The 26948-nt window shown below is 40.3% G+C and overlaps 1 protein-coding gene across 5 annotated transcripts in view; it reads right to left on the minus strand.

The window, feature by feature from the left end:
- The window catches only part of LOC126266807 (RNA-binding protein 12-like), a 107167-nt gene that overhangs the window by 19216 nt on the left and 61003 nt on the right, over positions 1–26948 (minus strand). For 4 of the 5 annotated variants that reach the window (XM_049971352.1, XM_049971353.1, XM_049971354.1 and 1 more), the window contains one exon: positions 15320–15473. In XM_049971352.1, coding sequence (XP_049827309.1) covers positions 15320–15462 — 143 coding nt within the window. In that variant the 5' untranslated portion in view covers positions 15463–15473. Of the gene's footprint in view, positions 1–15009; positions 15474–26948 lie in introns of those variants that run through there. The other variant, XR_007548928.1, reaches the window with a different exon arrangement.

Below are 26948 nucleotides of genomic sequence, written 5' to 3' on the forward strand. Positions count from 1 at the left end.
TCCCCGGCGGGGAATCGAACCCCATACTTGAGGTGAAACCGTTAGCTGAATCAGTCTTTATGCAGGAGGGAGCAACATAACTGTTGCCTCTTCCACAAAGGTACATTCTCTATAATTCGAAACGATATCACACCCTAGTAGTCTGTCAATGCAGTTGGATGAGAATGTACTTGATACACTGTTCTGCTTACTAAACAAACACATGGCGAAATGCGCTGCTCTTCTTTACTTCCTCTATCAAGCCTGCTTGCTAACAGGTCCTTGCCAGAACTAGTACACCGGTTAAAGAACGAGTAAGAAATCTTCTTTGTGGGAGGAATACATTTCCTTAAGATTCTTCTGATGAATTTATAACTGCCTGTCCTACGATTATTTGTTTGCAATCGATCCATTTTAAATGGGCTTGTATGCATACTGCTAGATATTTAATAAATACTCTTTCCAATGAATGCTTATCAATCGTATAGTCAAATATAGGTCTTTCCACTGTCACTCTCCACTTCGTTGCCAGAATAATCACTGAGAAAACGGGAAGACGAATTTGATCTATTTAACGACTTAACGCAAGATCAAAACTTCTTATACTGTCCGTCAGACAGGCTGACCGAATTTTGATTTCGAATTCTTTGGCACTTCACGCATGGCTACCTGTTCTATTGTTCCACTCACTTTCGTTTCGTTCAGTTTTTATTTGTCCAAGGTGACGCTCTCTTTGTTTTTTGAGCACCTTTCTAACACGTCTTCTGAGTCACGGCGGCTCTTTCCCATTCCTCACAGTTTTGCTTGGTGCATACTTGTCTACGCTATATTTTACAACACTCTTGACCAATAGTCTTCAAACGTTTTTGCTTAAAAGCCAATACTGACATTTTGCGGCGCCGCCTCGGGCCGCAGATGTGTCGATCTTATTATTAATTGGTAACCTGCATAAAGCAGTACTTCATGAGATACTAGCAGACGAGCTACAGTAAGGGGCAAGTCACTGGCCTGAGGCCCCCAAGTACGAGTACTTATACAACCGACACCATTCTGAGCCCTTTGTGTCGACTGCTCTCTTTCAGATTGCTGCCACCCAAAGTTGTCACACAATTGCAGTTAAAGTGGTGTCGTGTTTTCTGTGTGGTAAGATGACTAACTGATTGATAAAAGTAATTGTACTTACAGTCAAATGCATTATGCAATTAAGACACGATTACAAACATTTAGTAAATGTGTATAATGTTGTTCTTTTAGGCCTACTCATGGCGTTATATTACAATTGTTAGAAATATGTACCGCATTTGAAGATGACCGTCTCTCTACGCATTCACGAATTCATGTTGCTTCCGTGTAAAATTTACATCACAGCCGCTGATCAGTATGAGCCGGTCGCGCTAGAGAGTTGTCAGTACTGGAAGACAATAAAACATTCCCCCGCTCAGTGTTTGCGCTAATTACGCCTCTACTCCTGAGGTAAACGGCCAACTGCATCTGGATCGCTGCCAAATTTACCAACGTCGATCAAAATCAAGCGTATCTTAAAATACCTCTAAGTATTTTTATTTGTTAATGAGCAGGAAAACAATACTCTTAAGAAGCTCTTAATGTCACTTAACGATTTTGCATTCAGCTGTTAGTTACTAGATACATATTATATATGTTTATGGTATTATATTTGTTCATTCTGCACGAATACTTGCTCTATTGTGTTACCGTCACGGGTCGGCTCTCTAATTAACTGTTCGATTCTCCTTTCGCACTTACGTTCATCCTCAGTATTTCTCATTCAAAGCCTGCACGACCATAATTAGGTACTGTATTATTTATTGCTATTAAAAAAAAAAGAGAGAAGAAGAAGAAAAACCTGCAGGACCACGGAAGTGCAGCCATTCCTCGCAACACACATTTAAAATTTCATTTCTATTAACTCCTGGTTTTAGAAAACTTTCTGCTCCCAACACTTTGTGGGTATTGTTACCGTTTAAAGCGAGCCTAATTCTGGGAGCTTTCCACGGATGCTCCTGTAATGAAGTCATACTCAATGTTTCCTTTTCCTTAATATTTTCTTTCTCTACTCTGAAATTTCGAATACTATTCTCTGTGATTAATAGGACTGATATTCTTCTCTCTCAGAAATCATAGCTTAATTTATCAAAATTGTGGAGGGATCTCTCTATCCAGCTGGTACCTAAAGGAAAAGCAAGAATCTTTTAATCGGTAGTTTTTTACAATTTTTTATTTCATTCATCAGAATCAGTCACGTCGCTAACTAAATCACAGGAAACGATTAAAGAGTAATAAAGGCAAAATCAATATGTTAATCACTCATAAGACGATCGCTGTAATTTTCCACATTGCGAGGTGCCTCGAAGAATACAAACATGTTTCATCACTGAAAAGCTTAACAAGACGTTGCAGTCTTCTAAAAAGGTAAACCACTGTACGTAATATGGATGTATGCATGTACGTACGTGTAACGACGGAAAAGTGTCAGTTACTTGATGGAAATTCTGTAAGAGTAAGCGTCCTACCGTGGAAGATGCACTGGCAGCTGTCGCAGATCATCATGTGGTTCTGTGTCCACTTCCTGTGATGATGATGATGATGATGATGATGATGATGATGATGCACACCATTGTACAGCCATCACATGGTTGTCTTCACGTGTGCTAGTGCAAACTCATCGCGAAATATTCAGATATTTGAGTGCTACATAAATAAGGTCTGGACCAGGTTGTACAGCCAAATTTCGTCACCTTGTAGGAACAGTACCGAAGATTGTCACGTCGCTCTATTCCTTCCTAAGCTCCTTTTTTCTCAAGGACATAGGAGATAAGGGAGAGGTCGAGACTGTGATCAACCAATATAACGCCACTGTTCACGGGTTTGTCTGAAAACAATTAGCTTTTTTTCAGATTGCTCGAAAATCATCATATTCACAGCCACGAATCGTTGAGGCTTTCCCAAAATCTTTGAGGTGTGGCACCGGAACACACAATTATAAGGCAATTACTACAACACGATGCAAAGATAATCTTCAAAAACATACGTATTACTTTTTCAAAACTTTTTACCGTTTTTCTCTTGTGTAGTGTCAGTTCTAGCTGCCCAATGGTGATATTGGTTTTTGAAACAACATGTGGAGAAGCATTTTGACAAAGCGTACAGATGGTGTCTTACCTCTGTGTTCTCTGCTCACTCCAGCAATAACTGATCACTACAGCTACGCAGTTGCAAAACAGGAAGAGGGACACAATTTTTAAGGGCTCCCATTCCAGAGTAAGTGAACTTGGTATCCAAATTTTTGTTTCCAATGTTGTACTGCAATATTGTTGTTGCTAAAGATTAACACTAATTTGAGTCACTATTGTTGGTTTACTATCACCATCAGCCACTTCACATTCACTGATGGATAATGGCCACCTCCGGACTCCCCCGTGCGGCTTCAACTACACGCATCCATTTAACGCTTACATACGCTGACGGAAAAAAATCTCAGCACCAGAAGACAATTAATGTACAGTAATTAAATTTCAGGAATACGTTTGTCTAGGTAACATATGTAAGCTATTAACATTGCAAGACCACAGGTTAATGTAACCATCAGATAAACCATCGCAAATGTGAAATGCTGGTACATCAGGAAAAATCGCCAGAATGTTGAATGTAAACATGCATGCATAGTGTTGCACATGTGCCGGACGTCAGTTAGTGGGGTGAAGTTCCATGACTGTTGCACTTGATCGGTCAATACAGGCGTGGTTAATGCTGGTTGTGGATTACGCTGGACTGATGATGTTCCACATGTGATCGACTGGAGACAGATCTGGTGATCGAGCATGCCAACGCAAAAAGTCGACTCTCTGTAGAGCACGTAGGGCTACAACAGTCGTACGTGCGCGAGCGTTATCCAGATGGAAAACAACCTCTGGAACGGTGTTCATGAATAGCAGCCCAACAGGTCGAATTACCAGATCGACGTACAAAGTTCCAATCAAGATGGGTGGGATAATCAAGAGAGTGTTCTCGCTTCATATGAAATCGCATCCTAAATCATAATACCATGTCTGCGTCCGGTGAGTTGAACACACAAACAGGTAGATTGCAGGGTCTCAACTGGCCACCTTCTAACCAACACACAGCTATCAGTGGCACCGAGGCAGAACCAGCTTTCATCAGGAAACACAACAAATCTCCACTCTTCCCTCCAATGAGCTCTCGCTTGACACCACTGAAGCCGCAAGTGGCAGTGGTTTGATGTCAGTTAAATTGGCTCGGAACTGTCCTTGAAGTAACCGATTTGTAACAGTTCGATGTGTCACTTTGATGCCTATCGCTCTCCAAATTGCTGCTGCAAATGCAGTACGTTGCGCCAGAGCCGCAAGTCGAACACGATGGTCTCTCTGTCGGAAATGCCACGTGGCCATCTCTATCCCAGTCTCCTTTTGACCGTACATTCTCATGACAACCGCTCCCGACAGTCATATATAGTGATTACATTCTTGACAATATTTTCTGCGTTATCGCAGAAGGAACATCCAGCTTCTCTTAGCCCTATAACACCTCGTTCAAACTCAGTCAGGTCTGTGTCGCCTTGAAGGTATTCTTCATTGACATCAGCTCACCACGTCCAATCTCAAAGGTAACTAACTCTCACAACCGTTACGGCGTGTATTGTATGGAAACCTGATTTGCATCTAGCGCCACTCTTATGCGAATCACGCCAACCAACTTTCGTTTATGTCGCACAAATCCTCCTTGGCTTTGCGATTTTTTCCCGTCAGTGTATTTTCTAACGTCATCTACCAACCTTCCACTGGATGGTCGTCCTCTTGGTCTTTTCGCATTTCGTTGATGCATCTACCACCCATTCACCTAGTTACATGTCCCACCCATCCGAATATCATTGTCACTACAAGCATAATTCCGTCTTCGTTGATCCATTTGTATATTTTCGTGTCTCTACTAGTAATTCCTAAAGGCATCTCTTCACTGTTCGCTGAGCAACATTAATTTTTAATGAAAAGTTCATAGTTCATTGTAAAAACTATGAACTGGTAATACACGCCAACTGTTAACTTTCTTTTCTGATGCATCGAAAGCTTAGTTTTGACATTCTTAGTAAGTTTTACTAGATGCAACCAAGTGCATTTTTATTCTTGTATTTAATTCCTTTGTTATTCGTCGAGTTATGACTGTTTGTGACCAATTGTAATTAGTACCGAAAATTATAAAATATAATGATTTCCGAACACACAGTGCAGTTGACCAAAGTTGCCGATTTACGGTACTGTTCGTACACATAAATAACATAATCGTCATAAAGAAATTGTTGTAAATCAAACAATCTCCCATTCATTACACTTTCTGAACAAACCCTAAAAAATGAATCGCCTTGTATAGTGCAAAAAGATTCACACACCGTAGCACTAAATCGGGAAGAAACTGCAGAATTGCTTTAATATGAGTCCACAATTCACCCATCGGTTATCTGTAGCAGTTTCTATACTCCGGTTTAAAATATATTGTGACTGACAGATTGCTGTTGCGGTAGGTAGTGTGTAGCCGGCTTAGAGCCAGCCACGCTTCACAAGGCGCTGCATGCACAGGCAACATACTGAGCACGCAGCGAATCGAGAAAGAACGATTGAATGGCGGCTGGCCCTTACAGAAACGCTGAAATGTCAAGTACAAAATAATGTTAATCCGAGTATAATAGACCAACTTCTGCATAAGGATGATCCCAACATCTGTAAACAGAATCAACATCATGTGTAAAAGTATATACTGTATACAGAATCCGGTGCAACTTCAATCAACTTCCTAACAAACATCTGCATACATAATGCATTTTACCACTTTCTAATAATCAGCGCAATATCAATTTGTTGGGAAGCTACAACAATCTGTTATTACACTCACGCTTCCTTTTACTTCACGTAAGAATCCGGTCTATTTGCAGATTTGGGAACATACTTACCCTTAAATTGGTTGTGATGTGTAACTGCGATTGACACTCCGTCACGCATAAAATTAACAACAACTATGCACAATGATAAACAGATTCTATCGTTCTTTCACTATAAAGTCACCTAACACACGGGCGCCTGTCATCATTCGACAACATGAAACAACACTCGTTCGAAAAGCGATTCCAGTGATCGAACTTTAACGGCAATATCTTGTGACCAGAAAAAGGTTCACACTCCTTAACAGAGATGTAGCATTTCAAAAAAGAATAAGTTTGGTGGTGTAATCACTTGTTTTTGGACATCATGAAATTGTTTATGTACAAGTTTTGAATATATTAGGGAGCAGGAAAGAAAGTAATCCGATTTACAAAGAACGAAAGAACGGAGAGTTGCCTAAAAATCATATTTGCCCTCTCAAACAATTCCTTTCTCTTGTTCCTCATTTTATTTATTTATTTATTTTTTTTACAGACCATTATGCATTTCCATATAATGCTGTGCTCGAAGCGCATATTCTCAGAAATTTATTCTTCAAATTAAGACATACGTTTGATACTAGGAGACTTATTTGCCAGAGGAATGCTCTCTTTTTCCTGTACTAGGATGCTTAATGCTGAAGGTCTATGCCGGTCATGTGTAATTTTGCTTGCAAGGTAGCAGAAATCCTTCACTCGATACAATGGGTCGACCCCAATCATGCAAGGTTTAATGCAAATCTCATTTCTGCTATTCCGCATTACTCTCGACTTTCTTTGGTTTATTCTCAGTCTATATTATGTCTTTATAAGACTGTTCATTCCATTTAGCAAGTCCTGCAATTCACCCTCGCAATTTCAATCTTATTGTTGTTATCCATTCACTTTGAATTTTAATCCCATTTCTGAAACTTCCTTTTATTTACCTATATTCTTCTTCGATGTCAGTTCGTCAGTAACGAAGGAAGACTGTATCCCTACCTTAGACCCATTTTAATCCGAGCTCTCCTTTCTTGTTGTTCCTTCTTCATGCTCGTTCATTACCGACCTTTCCCTAGAGCTAACACCTATTCTTCTGAGGCTTTCGAACAACGTTCACCATTTCACGTCAATATTTTTTCGATGTCGACAAATCATATGAAATTGTCTTAATTTTTCTTGTGTCGATCAATCGGACCATGTACGTTAACATTTTCCTAAAAGCCGCGCGTAAAATGCAATCTTTCAGGGGATCGTATCGTATAAAACCACCATTTGTTCATAGGCGGTTCCTGAGAAAACACCGAAAACCAAGATTTTTTTGGATACCAAAAGGCCAGGCGTAGTGGCCGAGCGGTTCTAGGCACTACAGTCTGGAACCGCGCGACCACTACGGTCGCAGGTTCGAATCCTGCCTCGGGCATGAATGTGTGTAATGTCCTTAGGTTAGTCAGGTTTAAGTAGTTCTAAGTTCTAGGGGACTGATGACCTGAGAAGTTAAGTCCCATAGTGCTCAGAGCCATTTTTGATACCAAAAGTACCAACTATGGTGACAGTCTTTCCTTTACTTTTTTATTCAAGGTAAATCGTCAATTTTTTTACCTTATGTTCTTAAGATAATGTTCTCGGGGAAATTGGAAACCTTTTTCGATATTATTAACCATTACTGTGATTCCAAAGTTCAAAGTTATGCACGTAATATTCCATCTGACGTTGTGAACACATGGCAACAATTTGGGGTTATCGCAAGGGTTCTGAGGTCACCAAACTAAAACATTTTTTAACTAATAAAACTCTTACGTCGCGCTGCCTCTGTATAATTGGTACTTCATGTCAGCACAGGCTGTCTTGACCTGGAAATTATTCGATGGTGCCACTTGGCAGGTTAAGCACCTTACAAAAATTTATTTTGTTACACGAAATTCTTTGTACTTTGAAATCAAACGCCTCATTTTTTTGTATATTGAATGTGTAGCCTAAAAATGATGTGTACATTTTTGTGTAAAATAAACTTGCGTTGAATGGGATACGATTCCATATTAACCTTATAAGTATTTATTTGTTGTTTACATGTGTTAAAGTATGTAAATAAACCGCGAAAACTTTACTGATTTCAGAATTCGTTTTACATAAGCAGCACACCTTGCTGCAACAGGGAACCAGCAGAAAAATTCTCCTGGCAGAGAACAAAAAAGATGAAGTTGTCGTCTTAAAAGACTCTTGGCAGAAATGTGGAGAACCGACTGTCTCAATCATCATTCCGCCTTCCTCACCAAAAATTTTGACAAGTGAACCTATCTGCACTTTTTGACCTGAAATGGAGGTGGTTGGGGACAGCAGCAGTGGGAGCAAAAGGGCGAGAAGACATTACAAATGTAAAAGAGAGAAGACTGGAGACCGCACATAGGTTTGTTGGAGTCTGGAAACCCTGACCGGCGAACTTTAACATGAAAAAAATTTCCCCGCTTTTCCCCATCCTCTGTCGCAACATACAGCAGTTTTCCAGCGTAGGGGTCAGTGCAAACTATTTCCAAGGACATGTGCGGAGAGGAGACAGTGGTGGCTGAAGAGAATGACAGCAGACTAATCAAGAAAGAAAGATATAGTTGTAACGGGAGAGAAAAGAATGGGGCAAAGACAATGGTATTGGAACAGAGACACTGAAATTTGCAAAGGAGAAAACACTGATAAGGAAGAGCGATAGGAAGGGATGACAACAGTATCAGTGAAAGAGACCGATGACAATGGGAGCAAAATGATACCGTGTGAAAGAGAAATATGTACGATTGGGGGCAGTGAAAGGGAGATGCTGACTATGAACGATTCCCTACAAACACATACTGCGTAAAAGGCTTTAGAAAGTTCTGTGTTAAGAGAATGCGAATATGTTCGCATGCCAATATTTTTGGTGAGGAATGAGGATTGAGGCAGCTAGTTCCCCATTTTACTGTCAGAATCTTTTAAAGAGAAGCATATTCGCCTTTTTTTGTGCTCCGAAAGAAGCACTTCTCAGCTAGTTGAATTATTTTTGTTATCCAAGATTTTTGCACCTACATATGTATTTGTCCATTCAATTTATGTGGTTGCCCTTTATATGTATGTCCTTTTACAATTGAGCTGCCTAGTGGGGTCTTCAAAACAGCAGTATCTACAGCCTTCAGGAACTTTAAACGTACTTCATTATTCTTCAAAACCTCAATATCTCACTTCTTTACACACCGATTTTTCCTGACGATTCTCTTCAACTTCAAGCTGTCCATCATCACTAACCTTCGACACCTGAGTCTATATCTGCTTTTTGGTATGCCTTAAAAACCAAGATCTGATTTCGGACTCCGTCTCACCACACTGCAATCCAGCTGGTATCTTCCCAAGTCTCTTCTTTTGTGGTTCTTGAACAGTATATCTGTTATCACCAGATGAAATTTGCTGCAGAACTCAAGCAGTCTTTCTCCTCTCTTATTTCTACCACAAAATCCGCATTCTCACATAACTAGGTCTTGTATTGATTCTCCTACAATCGCTCAAAACTATTACATTTTCGCCTCCCTTTACATAATGAGTTACCTAGTTAAAAGCTCTGATATACTCACTTTCTTCATATTCTGCTTCTTATACCTAGACTAATGAACTATCGTACATAATCCTAGCACGAAAAACATGACTGAACCATCTCCTTACAACGATCCTGGGGTATTGCACACCTGGCCGCCTCTATGCCATTCTACGATCATCTGGCGTCCGGCAAATCCTGCTCTTGTCGGTGAAGAGAACATGATGCCATTCAACCAGGTCTCTTCCTACGATACTGGAGATAGTTATGTTGTAGTTCATAATGGTTAACTTAGTGGCAAATTGACCGTGTGAAGACGGTTGCATATTAACCTCTCATTTGCCTACAAGAGGACAACTCGCAGTTCTGTCGCATTCTCGTCGGGATTCCTAAGAGTCTTAATCTGTAATTAGCTGTCATCAGATGATGCTATTGGCTACAGGCGACCATTGTGAGGCTGATTTTCAATATTTTGTACCCCAAGATAGTGACTGCACGTTCGAATGACGTCTCTATGGAGTACGCCAATTCGCCAGGTGCCTTCCAATCGAGACGATTCTTGCTGTAAAATGACAATGCGAGCACTGTCTACGATTGAAATGAGCCCTGAAGGCATGATGACAAGATACTGAACAGTGTACACAAGCTTCGTGTCCCATTCACGCCCTCTGGTGAACTATATTCATCAGAGGCGGTAGAAAAAGATACTTGCGGCTTAAAAAAAAAAAAAGAAAAAAGACATGGACCATGAAAGTGAAGAGGGCCGTGCGAAAACTTTTTCTTGAGCATTTTAGCTGGCGTTCTTCGTCGGCTGCCTTCTGAATGATACAACTGCCCTACTGCCTTAGTGCTGGTAGTTTTCGTCTTCCATGATCAAATAAATGTTATATACATATTAAAATCTGTGCATAGCTGCACCTTAGAATTCGCCAGCTGGTCAACACGTACATTTGTTCATGTCGAAAACTGCCTACCGCTGCCATATTTCCTCAGTTGCTCGAAATTATACTCTCTTTCTCAGTGAACCATGATAGCTGGGGCTATAAAATCGTCTTCCAGCTTGAAATCCCAGCTTACACGACCTAAATTACGTTCTTTATAGGCTATCGACAACAAAAGTTCAAGGGTGCAAGGGTGCAAGAAAAGTACCAATTGACAGAAACTATTCGTGAACAATTTTGCACTGTGAAACTCACATGTAGTGATGAGCTATCATGTTGTAATAAAATATCGCAGCGATATTGGCGAGAAACTGTGGGACATCAAGGGGTTGTTTCACATCTACATAGCTCATATCATTTCTGCAAAGAAAGCAAGTTCTTGTCTGTCTGCTCTAAATTTCGAATCGGCAGTTGGTACTGATTTAAGCACACTATCCACCACATGAGACGCCTATTTCACTTTACTGTATTTAATTTACGAAACGTTACAGAACTTACCTTGTACTATCCGACAGTAGATTAGGAATAAAATCGTTTAATAACAAGTATTGAAACATTAATTTAGAAAAGGTCAGCGAATGCCACAGAAACTGTCCGAACCTTGCCGAAGGCAGCATAGAACTTTCGTCAACACGACAGATTTGGTGTGATCATTTCTGTAATTTTGAGATGTAGTCAGCGTGAAATATCTATCGAATAATATAACGGTTAATTTGTTTAGAACTGCGAAGTGCAAAACAGTATGAGCAAAAATTTTTGTTCTCTTCACTTGTGGTCTTTAGCAGGTTTACTTTTCACGGCGGTAACCATTACTTTTAACTTCTCGTACGTTTCGACAGCAGTACCATAGCTTTGTTTCACAAATGCCATACTACATAACTTTCATACGCAACGGTACACACACTATGTGATCAGAAGTATCCATACACCTGGTTGAAAATGACTTGCAAGTTCGTGGTGCCCTGCATCGGTAATGCTAGAATTCAATATCGTGTTGGCCCACACTTAGCCTTGATGACAGCTTCCACTCTCCAAGGCACACGTTCAATCAGGTGCTGGAAGGTTTCTTGGGGAATGGCAGCCCATTCTTCACGGAGTGCTGCACTGACGAGAGATATCGATGTCGGTCGGTGAGGCCTGGCACGAAGTCGGCGTTCCAAATCATTCCAACGGTTTTCTATAGGATTGAGGTCACGACTGTTTGAAGGCCAGTCCATTACAGGGACCACTCCGCCACAGACCGTGCATTATGAACAGGTGCTCGACCGTGTTGAAAGATGCAATCGCCATCCCCGAATTGGTCTTTAACAGTTGGAAGCAAGAAGGCGCTTAAAACATCAATGTAGGCCTTTGCTCTGATAGTGCCACGCAAAACAACAAGGAGTGCAAGCCCCCTCCACGAAAAACACGAGCACACCATAATACCAGCGCCCCAAAATTTTACTGTTGGCGCTACACACGCTGGAAGATGACGCTCACCGGGCATTCGCCATACCCAACGTGTTTCGTCAATCACACAACGTTTTTCCACTATTCAATCGTCTAATGTTTGCGCTCCTTAGACCAAGCGAGGCGTCGTTTGGCATTTACCGGCGTGATGTCCGGCTTACGAGCAGTCGCTAGACCATGAAATCCATGTTTTCTCACCTCCAGCCTGTCACAGTACTTGCAGTGGATCCTGATGCAGTTTGGAATTCCTGTGTAATGGTCTGGATAGATGTCTGCCTATTACACATTACGACCCTCTTCAACTGTCGGCGGTCTCTGTCAGTCAACAGACGATGTCGGTCTGTAGGCTTTTGTGCTGTACGTGTTCGTCCACGTTTTCACTTCACTATCACATCGGCAGTGGACCTAGGCATGTTTCGGAGTGTGGAAATTTGTGGTAAGTTCTATGGGAGCAAATTGCTGAGGTCATCGGTCCCTAGGTTTACACACTACTCAATTTAACATAACTAACTTACGATAAGGACAACACACAAATCCATGCCCAAGGGAGGACTCGAACCTCCGACGGGGTGAGCCGCGCGAACCGTGGCAAGGCGCCCTAGATCGCTACTGCGCACGGCTAGGAGGGTGGAAATCTCGCTTACAGACGTTTGACACAAGTGACACCCAACCACCTGACCACGTTTGTAGTCTGTGAGTTCCGCGGAGCGCCCCATTCTGCTCATTCACGATGTCTAAGGACTACCGAGCTCGCTGATATGGAGTACCTGGCAGTAGGTGGCAGCACAATTCACCTAATTTGAAAAACGTTATGTTTTTGGGGTGTCCAGATTTTTTATCACATAGTGTAGGTAATTAGTACAGCAGGAATAAATGTCATGATGTTTTGTGTTTATAATACACACACACACACACACACACACACACACACACACACACATATATATATATATATATATATATATATATAACTACAAAACTTATAAATATGGATATGTTAAACATGCATACTGCAATGAGTATTTGCAGCCACTTGTAACATTCTAAATATACTATCAGTGATAACATGTCTTTCATTATACTCTCACGTCTGTTTCAGCATAGTTACAAACGGATTTTTAACGGACAAGAAACCAAATAATATATCATGCAATGTAAAGTTATAAAATAAAAAATGGCACACCTGGACATGGAATTGATTTCTTGAACCCTATTACTCTAATGCAAAACTCTGGCTACTGCACTAATTGGGCAGTACTACTACACACTACTGAATCATGATAATTATCTGACTTTTATTACAATGTCACCAAACATATCTATGCATGTTTCTCATATCATATAAGGCCTTCCCTCCTCAAATTCGTGTGATTCAAAGCTCTACATAGTATATGCAAAACGATTGGTTGCTACTCAAAGTGAAGACCTCCGAGCATCCTGCCTGTTTTATCTCCAGAGTTTGTGTTCTTCTACGGTTTACTTAGTTGGCATTGTTAAGAAAATACATGAGTACAGCTGCGTGTTCAATCATCGGACGACAACCGCTATAAATTGCGCTCACATAGATTTCGCTTCTTCGATAGCCATCTTTCTATCAAACAAGTAATGACGCTTATGGTCCATACCTCATAACGATCTCTCATAAAAGACTGAAATAACTGTGACTAACAAAACATATCCTTCTGAATTTTCACCCAAACAGAAGCCTAAAGTTATGAGCACACGAAATAACCCTGAACCATTTTCGTAGAAATTGGGTATGAAAAACTTATCATCTATTACACTTTCCTTCTCCTACGCTGTGGTTCCTCTACAACAGCATAAATACGTGAAAAAGAAAATATGCTAGAGCTATTTATCGTGTCTGTAACACCAAAACGATTTGGAATTATTTTGATGCTCTGTGGGTCAGATCATTTATCAATAAACAGGGAATAACTCAAACACCGATAATCACAGTCCAATACTTACACAGAAGAAAATCTCTGTTTTGCATCACACATTATCCATCAGGGTTATATGAAAGCTGAGTGTGCTATTAGACTTAAAATTCTAGAGATGACTCATGGACCCCGGAGCTGCTGAGCTTCGCTTCTAAAGATGGCTGCCAGGAAACCGACGATGTATACTTACCCTTCAGTGTGAATAAATACCAAGAAACATGGTTCTTGCCTTTAATATTATCACATCTTGCTGAAAAATATGCTGTGACGAATACCTTGTAATTTAAAGGCACATTTTGACTGTGTTTGCTTTCAAATAAATGATTGTGTAAATATTGTTCTGCCTTGCGAGAACACCAATTCTTTAACATCCATACATGCTTCCGCGAACTTTCACAGTCATCAGTAAGTTCATTATATTTTCTTAATACCACATATTGATATTTGTGCAGCTGTCTGCCATTTTCCGTAGAGCTGATATTTTGCTCTAGTTTATCATTTTCTGTTTTTCCATGTTTTTATGCTTCCATGAAAACTGAACTTCCTAACACGCACTGTATCACCTGGCGGCATATGTCTTAAATGCTGACACTGCGTAAGAAAAAATGCCAAGCTGAAGCAAAGTATCAACGGTACTGCAAATGATAGACAGTTACATAAGCATCAACATGTGGCATGAAGAAAGTAATACGAATCCACAGATGATGATGAAATTCACCGAAAAAAGCATCGGTATTAAAGAATTTGTGGGTGCTCAAAGCAGAACCATACTTTCATAATTATACATGCTGTGACTGTTTAACTGAACTAGAACAGTGTATTGTAAATTACTACATAGAGAAATCAAATTCTGAAAACAAAAACTCTGTGCTATTACACGTCTGCAAGTGGTTTTCATTATTAAAACTAGTTTCTTGGTTTGATTCCTCATCATATCTATCAGTGACTGACCGGATGTATGGCGATATGTTCTGGTCGCAGACAATAAGTTCTTTGATTACATGTCACCAGCTGTCAACAATGTGTAAGGCAATCCAGTACAGAAATCCAAGTAGACATTTTATGATCTGCTTCAGCTTGCTTGTCATTCTGAAAGGTTACCTGTGTCAAATGCCTTGAAACACCATGGCCCATCGTGCAGATGCAGCCGGCTTAGTTGTCGGTCTACATGTTAATACAGTAGATTGGACAGGGGATACAATACAGTGAAAATACTCGTAATCTTCATTTTTTTTACTCACAGCCTTTCTTTCTTCAATAGTTTTATACATAGTACGGCTATCCGGAGATACAGCCCTTGTTGGGTTCAATGGATATCTCTATGGGGCTGTCTGTCATCTAAAGTCCCAACAATTACAAGGATAATTTTGTTGATCTATTGCTGCAATAAAATTCTTGTTGCCTTTTTCGAGAAGAATATGTTACTTAACAAATCCTTGCTCGTTAACTGTTGTCAGCACAGCTGGGAGTCCTCACCACGTTGCCAGTTAACAACCAATAAAATCACTGGTTGATGTGCAGTATTCACCTGAAAGCGATGAAGGCGTCGCCCTGCTCGCCGCCCACGATGTGCACGCCGCCCTCTGGGATGGACAGGCCGCGGAAGTACTGGCGGATGTCGAGAGCATTTGCCGACCATGGCAGGTTTTGTAGTCTTATGATGACACTCATCTTGGCGCCTCCTGCAAATGCGCATGCAAAAACCATGCAACTATTTTCACATACTAAAATTCTTTAAATTATATAGTTAAAGCTGAACATGGCAAATGTACGAGTCGACGCACTCTCCTTGTTTTCTAAAACGAAGAACTAAGGCTTTCTATTTTTTTCTGTTTTTAGTCTTCATAACGATGAGAGATTATTGTGTTCCAAATTTCTCCAACAGACAATCACAGTAGGATTATGTGGTTTTCAAATTATTAAAGTGTAAAGCGTAAGCTTTTCAAATTGTAACTACGGAAAATGTCGCGCGTAACGTTATGAATGTTAATCAAAATATTCGCCACTTGAACGAAGATGCGATGAAATGCAGAAAATCTTAATATCGCAGAATGAAGACGTATTGTATTTGGAAAATTAATCTTTTTTCCACAATTCCAATTAAACTCAGTTAACACTGAATTCCCATCACTCTGAACAGTATTACATTAGCTGTTAAATAATGCAGTCGAAGTATCGATGAAAACTCTTTTCTCTCACGTGTTTTTAATCTGGTGCCGTAGTGTATACCCAGTCATAGTGTCAGTAACTCGCAGATGTGAAAATTGGCACATTATCAATGTCTGTGCTGAAGTAACTAAGAAAGAAACTTAAAAGCTCACAATGGTGCAGTTTCACTGTTGCCTGAAACGCCGTTCTGAGAAACAAAAGAGGTGTTACCAAAAGCGCGGCGAATAATTTTATTAGAAACAAAGTAATAAGCTTACATGGCATTTCATTTAAATTACTCCAAAGCACTGTCATGACCTAGCAATGTACTTATTCCAACGTTGAATGCATGAATGTAAGAATTCCTGGAAGGCTTCTTTTGAAAGGGCGTTCAGCTGCTCTGTCGTGGCCCCCTAAAAGTCAGGAATGATGTCACAGCGTTTTCCTCTAAGTACGGTTTTAATTTTGGGGATGAGCCAGAAGTCGCATGGTGTCTAAGCAAGATGTGACAGACATGAATACTTTTTCTGGTCAAAAACTCGCGAATCAAAAGCGAGGTGTGACACGGCCGGTTGTCGTGTGAAGAAGATATCCACGGGTATATTTTTCTGGTCTCGTTCTTCATACATTGTTTCACAAACGTTGCAGTAAGCCCTTGTAAAATTCGGCGTTTAAAGTTGTCCCTCCGGGAACAAACTGATCACACTACACTCTCAGTATCCAAAACAATTAACAAGACTTTGATATTCGATTTTGACTGGCGCGCCTTTTTAAGGTGAGGAGACTCACTGATTTTCCATTGCGAACTCTGAATTTTCATCTCCTCTTCTAGATCCCAGTTTTATCTCCAATTACAATTCTGGAGATTAAATACGGATCTGGATGAAGGCGATCCTTCAATTTCGTGCAAACTGACACGATTTTCCTTCTGTTCAACACTCAAAAGCCTAGGAACAAATTCTGGAATCACGCGTCTCCTTTGCAAATTATCGGTTAAAATACTTTGCATGAACCCGTACGAGATGCTAAGTTCTTCCGTAAACTCTAGAACAGTATTCACCTATTTGAACAATTTTTGACACTTTTTGCACGTTTTCTTGTTTTTGAGGATAATGGACGTCCCGAACGTTGCTTGCCTTCTACTCATATCCGCTTGTAAATCGCTCATGCCACTCGTAAACAGTCTTCAGTGTTACACATTATCCCCATACCTCAATTTCAATATTTTATGAGTTTCCTTGGTACCTTTTTGACTCTTGAAACAGAACATAATGCTCTCAACGTTGTTCGAAACACATTATGCATGACAGATTCGCTGAACACAACCTCATCTCTGAACGCTGGCTGACTGCCATGTTAGAAAGTGTTCCAACTTGCCGCTGCCTGTCGCCACGGATCAGGCTAAAGGACATATCACATCAGATGGTTGTAGCGTCACCAGTTGCTGCTTTAAAAAAGTTCACCCACCCTATTTTTTGTTCGTATCTCGAACACTATCACGATTACCGTAGTTTTAAGTGTGTGATATTCCTATGTAAAGTAAAATGTTCTGTAAACCTGTGTAGACAGCCTACACGTCGAGCGGCAAGATTAGAAAGGGACAAGTCATACCCAACTTCGTAAGCCTGTCTACAGATCATTAAGTCGTAATAATGCTCATCTACGCAAAGCTTTTTACTGGCACATTAACACCCAAATCTCCAGATGTCAAGACACTCAGATCGGCACCAAACGCAGCATGTCGATTGAGTATGAATCAAAACACCGATTTAGTTCGTCATATGTGCTGTCGTCCGGTAGAACATGTGTAAACGATAATTATAAGTATCATCAAAGCTACGGAGCACAGGAAAAGCGTATCTGTAAGTAATTGTTTTGTAGATATCGCGTGGGTGTGATGATAGAGCGTTCCGTCCTCGTAGCAAAGGTCCCGCGTTCAAATTCCACTGATAACTTCTTTTAACTGTTAACTCGTGAAACTATTATAGGGGTGAACATTTTCCTGACATGTAAAAGAACTTTACAGAGCTTGTAGCAATGTTCTTTTGGGAGTCTGCTTTCGCTTTGCAAGCTGAACGCTACGTTCTTACTACTGATCTTTTTATTTTGTTTATTATTAATTATTAATACTACTACTATAAATGTACTCTATAGGTTTGCTACTTTCTAAGAAACGAAGCGAAAGCAAACTGCCAAGAGAACATTGCTGTGAACTCCAACGGCTCTTTTACATGTCATAAATATGTTGTCCCATGTAACACTTTCACGCATAATACAGTAAACAAATTTGTCGTTATTGTTGTTTCAACGCGGGATCCTTGATACGAGGACCTGAAGCTCTAGCAGCTTTCCCACGGAAGAAACATGTGCTGCGTACTCTCAGTTATGCTTTTGATGTACTCCGTTGTTCTGGATTTCTTTTTATTAACGTTTACGCTCTTTAGGCTAGACGACAGAAATAGTACGAACTAAATGGGAGTTTTGACTGATACTCTATCGACATACTATGTTTGGTACCGATCTGAGGGTCTTAACATCTGGAGGTTTGGGTTTAAGTAACACAGTTAACATCCTCAAGGGTTAAGATGTTGATTTGGAGAGGCAGAAGTGGCTGTAATCTGTTAAGGTGTCACGTACTCGTTCAGTTTACTGACATGATGCAATCTTACGCAAATCGTGGGGCAATCGGCCTACTGTGATATCAATTCATTCACATACTTCAGGCACAAACTCCTTTTTTCAGAGCTTACATAAAATTCGTTGGTCACGATAATGGATACATGGTATAACTGGACCGATTGTCAATTTTCTGTTAAATGTGCGTTTAGGTATTTCTTTTCTAGACTCGAGCCACGTACCAGAAGGCTCTCATTTTTTTGATGGAATTTACGGAACACTGTACATTACGAACCTTTCACGACCAATAAAAGAATTCATTGATGTCCGTGGGACCCACCTCCCTGAATCAGCTTCTTCTATTTTGTCGCCATTATATTAGTGACGTATTTGTTAATTTCCTGAAGAGTGTAGGGAGAGTAGTTTTTATGGTATTCATGTGATCAAGCTGTATTTTCGGAAGAAACTTCATTTATAGTAACACAGTAACAAAGTTGCAGGACGGAAAACTGCTGGATGCAAGAAAGGAAATCTGATTCTGGAAGTAGCTTTTATCCTGTCTTATCTAATCTCTTCTTATAGAATTCATAACACAGTGTAAGTAATGTGCCTCAATACCTACAATTATTTTGCAGCTATAAAGAGTAACAAATGTTCGAAAAGAAATAAAATTTCAAACTTTTTGTTTCATATTTCTAGTAACTAATTTCAAGTACCCGTAAGTCTAGTTGCGTTTGATTACTCTCTAGTAATGAAAACACATTGAAATGTTTACCCACTCGATGCACAATGTTACTCTTCCGCTATGTGATGGACTTGCTTTGCTTTTAACAACCTTTTACAATTTTCATCGTGTTCTTTATTTAGTTTCTTTTTTACCTCGGCACCGTCTTCTGTTTTCCAAAAAATGAACTGTTGCGTTATTCCCAGATTTCCCCATTTCTGTAACCGTTCATATACGGTTTCAATGTGAAGAGGCAAAATATGGTAGTATACTTCCACTGGTGACCAGTATATATAATTTCATGAACTGGTAGTACAGTACATATACATTGTTGACTGACACATAATTAAAACGAAAATATCGTCTCAGCTGTGTGTCCCGATTCGCGATTTCCGATCAGAAAGGTCTCAGTTCATAGAAACAGAGGGTAAGTCATCTTGTGAAACCGAAATTATACTTCGGTTTCCCCCAAGGAAGTGTTATCGGCTCTCTGCTGTTCTAATCAATTTAAGAGAGAATCTAAGCAAAGCAGCCCTCTTACAAGGAAATGATCCACTCCAACATGTCCTGAATTTATTTTAGACATGATGAATACATCGCAAGACAGGCGCTGTCAAAATTGTAGCTGCTGATACTTATTGAAAGTTGTTGAAAAGGCTATAAGTTGCTCATTTGCGAGCAACAGCGGTTCCTGTTTACGCTCGCGCACTCTACTCCAGCTCCGCTAGGGCTACTTTTCTCCATCCGTACGGCGGCGCCCAACGAAATACGCCATTAAAAACAGAGACAACATACTTGCAAGATGTCTTGGCAGCTAAAATTTTGACTCAGTGCTTTAGGTTGGTTGTATTCGTTCCATGGAAAAAAGTAGGACGGATTATGAAATGTCAGATTGGATCTCTCTCTTGTATTGTTGGGGGATTTTGCTGCCGTTTACCGTGTAAAGTCTTCAGGAGATCAAAACGAATTCAGAAATGATTTAGACAATACAGGATTTAATGGGTATTAGTGCAAAATTTTTTATATGTATGAAATGATACTGCCGTGCCTGTGTTATTCTGAATACGAGGAAAAGTTCCTTTGGACATGCATCCATGGTTTCTAATGCCAACCCGGTACAAATTTTCATTGTCGTCATTCCTTTCTACAGCTGAGGGTTGTCCATACAGTTATGAATAAATTTAATGTATTTTCATACGTGATACCTTAAAACGTACGGACATCAGTGTGTTGGTTGTTTTTTCTCTGCGTCGTACAGTCTAACAATAAAGTCATCACAAATTTTACGACCTGAAGTGTTCTGCAAGTTCGTAACTGCACCATTAAGTGGACTACGCCTGTCAGTCTAGTCACCATTTTCCGTCCACACTTCAACATCCGACCTGCTGCTCAGGGGAAAAATGGGGATTAATGGCTTGCTTTTGCCACAGGTACACAGGTGCTACCCAACCTAAAAACATGCCACTCCTAACAGCAATAATTGTTAGCCTGCAAATGAAATAAATACTGATGTACACTGTCCTCAGTCACCACTAAAAATATCTGCGAACCTTCAGTGTGCTGGAACAGATGTGGATCAGCAACTTCTGTTAATTAGTAAAATGGTATTTCCGAAAATGTGGAAGTAGTTACAGCGCATATGGATAACCCATTTGTATGCGTTGTAACTGTTCGTTTGCACATTTTTGACATGGTTTTTATACTTCTGGAAATACCATTTTTTACTATGTTTCGATTATTTGAAAATAGGTCTCGGTCCGAAAACAGTCATCGAGTGAATAAAAAAAGTGAAATTTGCAACTTCGGACTGGTTTTCGTTGTGCTAAAAAAAATCTGTACTTATACCCGTTATGTCGTGCACATCTGCACGGTGCGAAAACTGGTTACTGACCCTGTGACGTCCTACAAATAACTAATACGTATGTGTTACACAACAAACCTCATTTAAAGATAGTCGATTCAGTTGAACACAAAGTGACTAGAATTACAAACAATTTGAATTGGAAAACACATGGAAATTTTTTGGGGAAGGCGAACCAAAGGCTGTGTTAGATTGACAGAAAACGTAGAAGGTGCAACAAAGGTACTAAAGAGACTGCCTACGTCACGCCAGTCCATCCTCGTTTGGAGTATCGCTCCGCTATGTGTTTACACGACAGGGTTAATGGGGGACATTACAAAAGTTAAAATACAGGCAGTTCGTGTTTAATCGTCACTAAATAAGGAACGAATAAGATTAGCAAGTTGGATTGTCAGTCATTAAAGCAATGGCCTTTTGAGTTGAGGGAAAATCATTTCACGAAATTATAATAACCAACTTGCTCCTCTGAATAGCAAACTATTTTGTTTCCTCCCACCAGCTAATGGTGAAAAAACTAATGTGACAAAATAAGAGAAATCAGAGCTCGCCTGGAAAGATGTACGTGTTCATTTTTCCCGCGTGCTATTTGAGAGTGGACCGTTAAGAGATGTCCGAAACGGTTCTATGACCCCTCTTCGAAGCACTTAAATGTGAACTGTTGAATGAAGATGCAGACAGCGGACCTAGCATCTTTTAAAAGTTCCCATTGTTGTCAATGTGTAGGACTTCTGAAACATACTGTTTGGGCTGCCATTTCGTGCCACAGATTAACGCGACCTTTTTTCTTTTCGATAAAACGCTCTATTCCGAACGGTGCATAGGCTAGGTAAGTTGCGAAATCAGTTTCTACTTACACTTCACTCCACTCGACTTCCAACGCACACACAGTGGTTTATGCAGAATGGAATCCGCCCACACACGGCTAAAACTGTTATCGGCTTTCTGTGCGAAACGTCTGGTGAAAGGGTGCTGTCTCACCATTTTCCTCTGCGTCTCCACTGTGGTCAAATTTGGCCACTTCACAGACTCGACATCAACTCCTGTAAATATTTGTCTGTGGGGATATAACAAGAAATTTTACGTCAGCATCCTCCAGATATAATGGAACTCAAAGCGTCCGCTCTATGGAAGTGTACAACACAATGGACAAGGATTTTTACCAGTAAGTAGTGCGGAATAATAGTACAAAATGGCGAAGAGCATGTTCTCCACTGACATCACTACTCTGTGCGTTTGTGACTATATTTGTGTAGTTCGTAATGTTGTGTGTCATAGTATTCAAATACGTGTACCAATAATTCAACGTCCTCCACGCCACTCTGTATTTGACAATTTTCACAGCACAAAATTGCCATACGGATCGATCAATTATGCCGATTCTCCAACAAATTAAGTATATCAGATTGTTTCTGCCTATCATGCAGCTATGAATTATCCTGATTATTGAAATAAAATGATGGCTGGCATTATCGGCCGGGCGCTGTTTGGCCTGGTGCAAGTAATTCTACTTTATGCCAGTTAGGCGACTTGCGCGTCTTTGTGATAAAGATGAACACGAAAACGTACATCCATTCCCCGCGCGAAGGAAATTAATGGTGCGTGAAGTTCAGAACTCAAATGTCAAGCAAACAACGCAGTTCGACGCGACTCTCAAAAATTCTCCAGAAAATCGATTTTGAAGTTTTTCCAACGACTTTAAAATCCTAAGCAAGATTGATTTTGCGGCAGTCAGCACGGCGCTGTGGCAGAGTATTTGCCCGACATGTGGGCGGCGCTGTACGTTTCTCGGCCATAGTAAATTTTTAAACAATGATGCATGATCTATGTGCACATCCGTGAAAAGAAAAAGACAAACATGTAAAAAGTTTAGTTTGTAAGGTTTTTCTTCAACTGAAACAAATTTTATCAACAATCTTTAGTAGAAAATCGGTATTAAGAATTTATATTTGCAATGGAAACTAGATTTTTGTATATCATATGTAATGATAAATAAAAAGACGTGCATTTTTCGTAAAAATAAACATTAGATGTGTTAATTAGCATATAATCGACGAAATTTAATATTTATACTGAACTGAAAGAAAAGAGTAACGAATAAACGACTGAAACGAGACTCAAACTAGCGATAACCAGTCTGGAGCACATCTTATTTTTTTCACCTTAACGCATTTTACGATTCACGGAAATACTCGAACATCTTTATTTAAAAATTTGCGTTGGCCGGGAATCGAACCAATACCGCGCACTTTGTAGACGTGCATTTCACCACACACCCACACTGCCCGTCGAAAAACCTACCTTACTTTACGGTACTATTTAATATTCGGAAACTTCAAAAAGTGGATTTTCTTGGAGAATTTTTGAAAGGTTCATTGTGGGACAGATATTAGAGTTCTGAACTTCACCTACGATAAACAAGAAAAACTATAAAAATCAGATTGCTGGGTGGTCTCCTTGTTGAAATCTCGTTGCGTCGATCACGTCTTGATCAGCATTAATTCACCTGCGTATCGTTTCATTGTTGGCGCTCCAAACATCTGTGAACTCTGATAATTTGCTGCAGATACAATCATGATGAGACATAGGAAGATATACTGTAATACAATACATGAGCAAAATAATCGAATTTTCTGACCTACTCGAATAATTTTCATCGTTTATAGCTATCGAGTTATATCGCCGACTTATTTTGATGATACTACGTACTTCTTTGTGTGGAGGTGGAAACAGACTCCGAAGAGAACTTCGTCGACATAATATGCGTGAACTTACCAAATAGTAAAGAGTCGAAAATCCACGCTATCACAGACAAGTGGATTACCAGTACTCTTCGTCTGTCAACATGCGGTGCAGGTTCTTCAAGAATCACATTATATATCCCAGTTTTATTCATGAGGCTCTAAATAGCTATTATATGCAGATCTTAACATATAAATACTTTGTCTTTATTAGAAGACACCCCACTAGACAGAGGGGAATCCAAACAGCACCAACAAGACGGATGTTCCACGCCCGTTCCGCACAAATAATTATAACTCTTTAATAACTTCTGCAGATAGTTGGATTTCATTTCGTAAGGGAAACATAAACTGGCCTGCAAGTCATCGGAATTAACATCTGAAGGATTTTATCTGTGAGGAAAATTAAAACGTTACGTCTACAAGGAAAAATCGATAGTTCTCGAAGGCGTGAAATGCCGTAAACACGAGCCTCTGCTGTGATTAATCCAGATGAAGTTCAATGGGCAGTATTGTCCTTCCGGAATCGCTTTGTAGTAAGCATCAGTGCTCACAGTCAACAATCTGACCACTTCATACTATTGCCATAAAATTAAAGACAAGAACCATACGTGAGTTATGTGTTTGCTTAAATTTGATACAGCGACACACACGTTTGTGGGACCTTTCTCCTGACGACGGAACAGTGGTTTGTGGTTCTATTATCTAAAACCATTCGACGTGAAAAAATGCATAGTAGCATCATGCATAAAAGACACTGGACCGCCAAAGAAACTGGTATAGGCATGCGTAATCAAATACAGGCAGAATAAGGCGATTCGGTCGGCAAAGCCCATATAAGGCAACAAGTGTATGACGCAGTTGACTTGACTAGAAGAAAGGATCGGTTGGTAGGACATGTTCTGAGACATCGAGGGATCTCCAATTTAGTATTGGAGGGCAGCGTCGAGGGTAAAAATCGTAGAGGGAGACCAAGAGATGAATACACTAAGCAGATTCAGAAGGATATACGTTGAAGTAAGTACTGGGAGATGAAGAAGCTTGCACAGGATAGAGTAGCATGGAAAGCTGCATCAAACCAGTCTCAGGACTGAAGACCACAACAACCACCAATTTATTTGGCTCTTCAGTGTAGTTTAGCATGAAAATATGTAAAATTAGTTTCTACATCCAATACAGTACAGACAAACTCGCATATCATGCACCATTCCAAAATGTTACCCTTTGCAGAAAACGTTGTCTATATAAAGTGAAAAATTCTACTCGCAAACCGTCTATTTACGGCAAAGTAAGGACCCAGTTTAAAGCCAGAAAACTAAATCTACCTGTAGACAACTTCAGTATCTCTAACCCACCTGTCATCCGAAAAGCTGCCAAGCTGTCACTAGAGGAAGTCAATTCTGAAGATGATGCTCTACAAATTATACGAATAAACCACTATACGATCGATCTAATTCGCGTCAACAGTTTTCATTTATGGAAAGGGAAGAATAATTGAAAACGCTGTAAATATTAGCAACAGTTTCAGGGCAGAAGGTTGGACCAATAAATGTGCTACCAGTGATTAACGTTTGGATTTTTAGTATTACTGACAGTCTGACATGGATACACGACTATTCTTCATAACTAAACATTTCCCTGACAGTAGATGAGAAACTTTACCATAATAATCTGCCCGCCGTAGACCTGTTCGTATAGCTTTACCAGCTAGCTAGCTTTCATGGCTGGTGGTGAGCCAGATGAGGATTTAGTCTGGTAAGTGTGCCAGTCCGAATATGATTTTTAGGCGACTTCTCACACTCTTTAAGGCTAATTCTGGGTTGATCCTAGACCTTCGCCTCAGGAAACACGATACACAAGCAGTTAAAATTCGATGGCATACAGAACAGAGACTGCGCGATTTACAGACATGGCACACACTACTTTCCTCCGGTTTAAATGTCGAATGTGGCGATAGTACAACATCCAGCAAAAAGCTAAATAAAAGTACATTTGCCAAATCATGAATAAACAGTGGAACCTGTGCGACGGGTTTACCGCTAGGAAATAACGAAATCGCCACCCATGCTATTCTTATTTCGTTAATACAGGATTAAAAACATCCATAAGGGTTGTAATCTATTGATTTCAGTCGTGTTTTGTCGCTGACCAAACTATTAACGTTACACACTTTGGGACGGGTACCTTAGACCAAAACAAGAAAAAAGTTCAGATAAAAGGATGTTCTAAAATCATTCGTCGGCCGCAGTGGCCGAGCGGTTCTAGGCGCTTCAGTCTGGAACCGCGCGACCACTACGGTCGCAAGTTCGAATCCTGCCTCGGGCATGGATGTGTGTGATGTTAGTAACGTTTAAGTAGTTCTGCGTTCTAGGGGACTGATGACATATGTCAAGTCCCGTAGTGCTCAGAGCCATTTTTAAAATCATTCGTTTTCGAGTTACTAATGAAAGTAAACTGATTTCCAGATACAATCCAACAATTACACTTATCTATGCATCCGTCTGACTCATTGTCTCCTACCTGGCGTTGTGTTACCATGAAGACTTGGTTACATTCGTCGTTCGTCTGTCTTCAACGTGTCCATTGTGTACATGTACTATAGGCAGTGAGCTAAGTGTTCTGCTCAAACATGGCAGCACATTCATTTCGTGAGCACGCAGATACGATTTTTATGTACCGCCGCGTGAACGGTAATGGACACCAGACCGCACGGCTGTATCAGACGGCGTTTCCAGACCACAGACAGCCGAGTAACTCAACCTTTGGTGCTGTGTGTCGTCGCAAAGGTGTTGTCTACAGTGACTTTATTCAGCACACGCTCCAAGATCTACTAAGATGTCTCCCTAGAAATACAAAGAAACATATGGTTTATGCATTATGTAGATCCAGCACATTTCAAATCTCAGTGTTCGAGATGCACTGACGGTATTTACCATGAAGGAGCTAGAGGAGGACCAATTCCATGACCTGCACATTCCCCCGGCCTCAATCTTTCGGATTATTATTTCTGGGGACACCTTAAACAGTAAGTGGTCTATGCAGCAGGCCACCAGGATGCAGAAACTCTACA

The sequence above is a fragment of the Schistocerca gregaria genome, chromosome 4 (assembly GCF_023897955.1).
Source record: "Schistocerca gregaria isolate iqSchGreg1 chromosome 4, iqSchGreg1.2, whole genome shotgun sequence".
Lineage (NCBI taxonomy): Eukaryota > Metazoa > Arthropoda > Insecta > Orthoptera > Acrididae > Schistocerca > Schistocerca gregaria.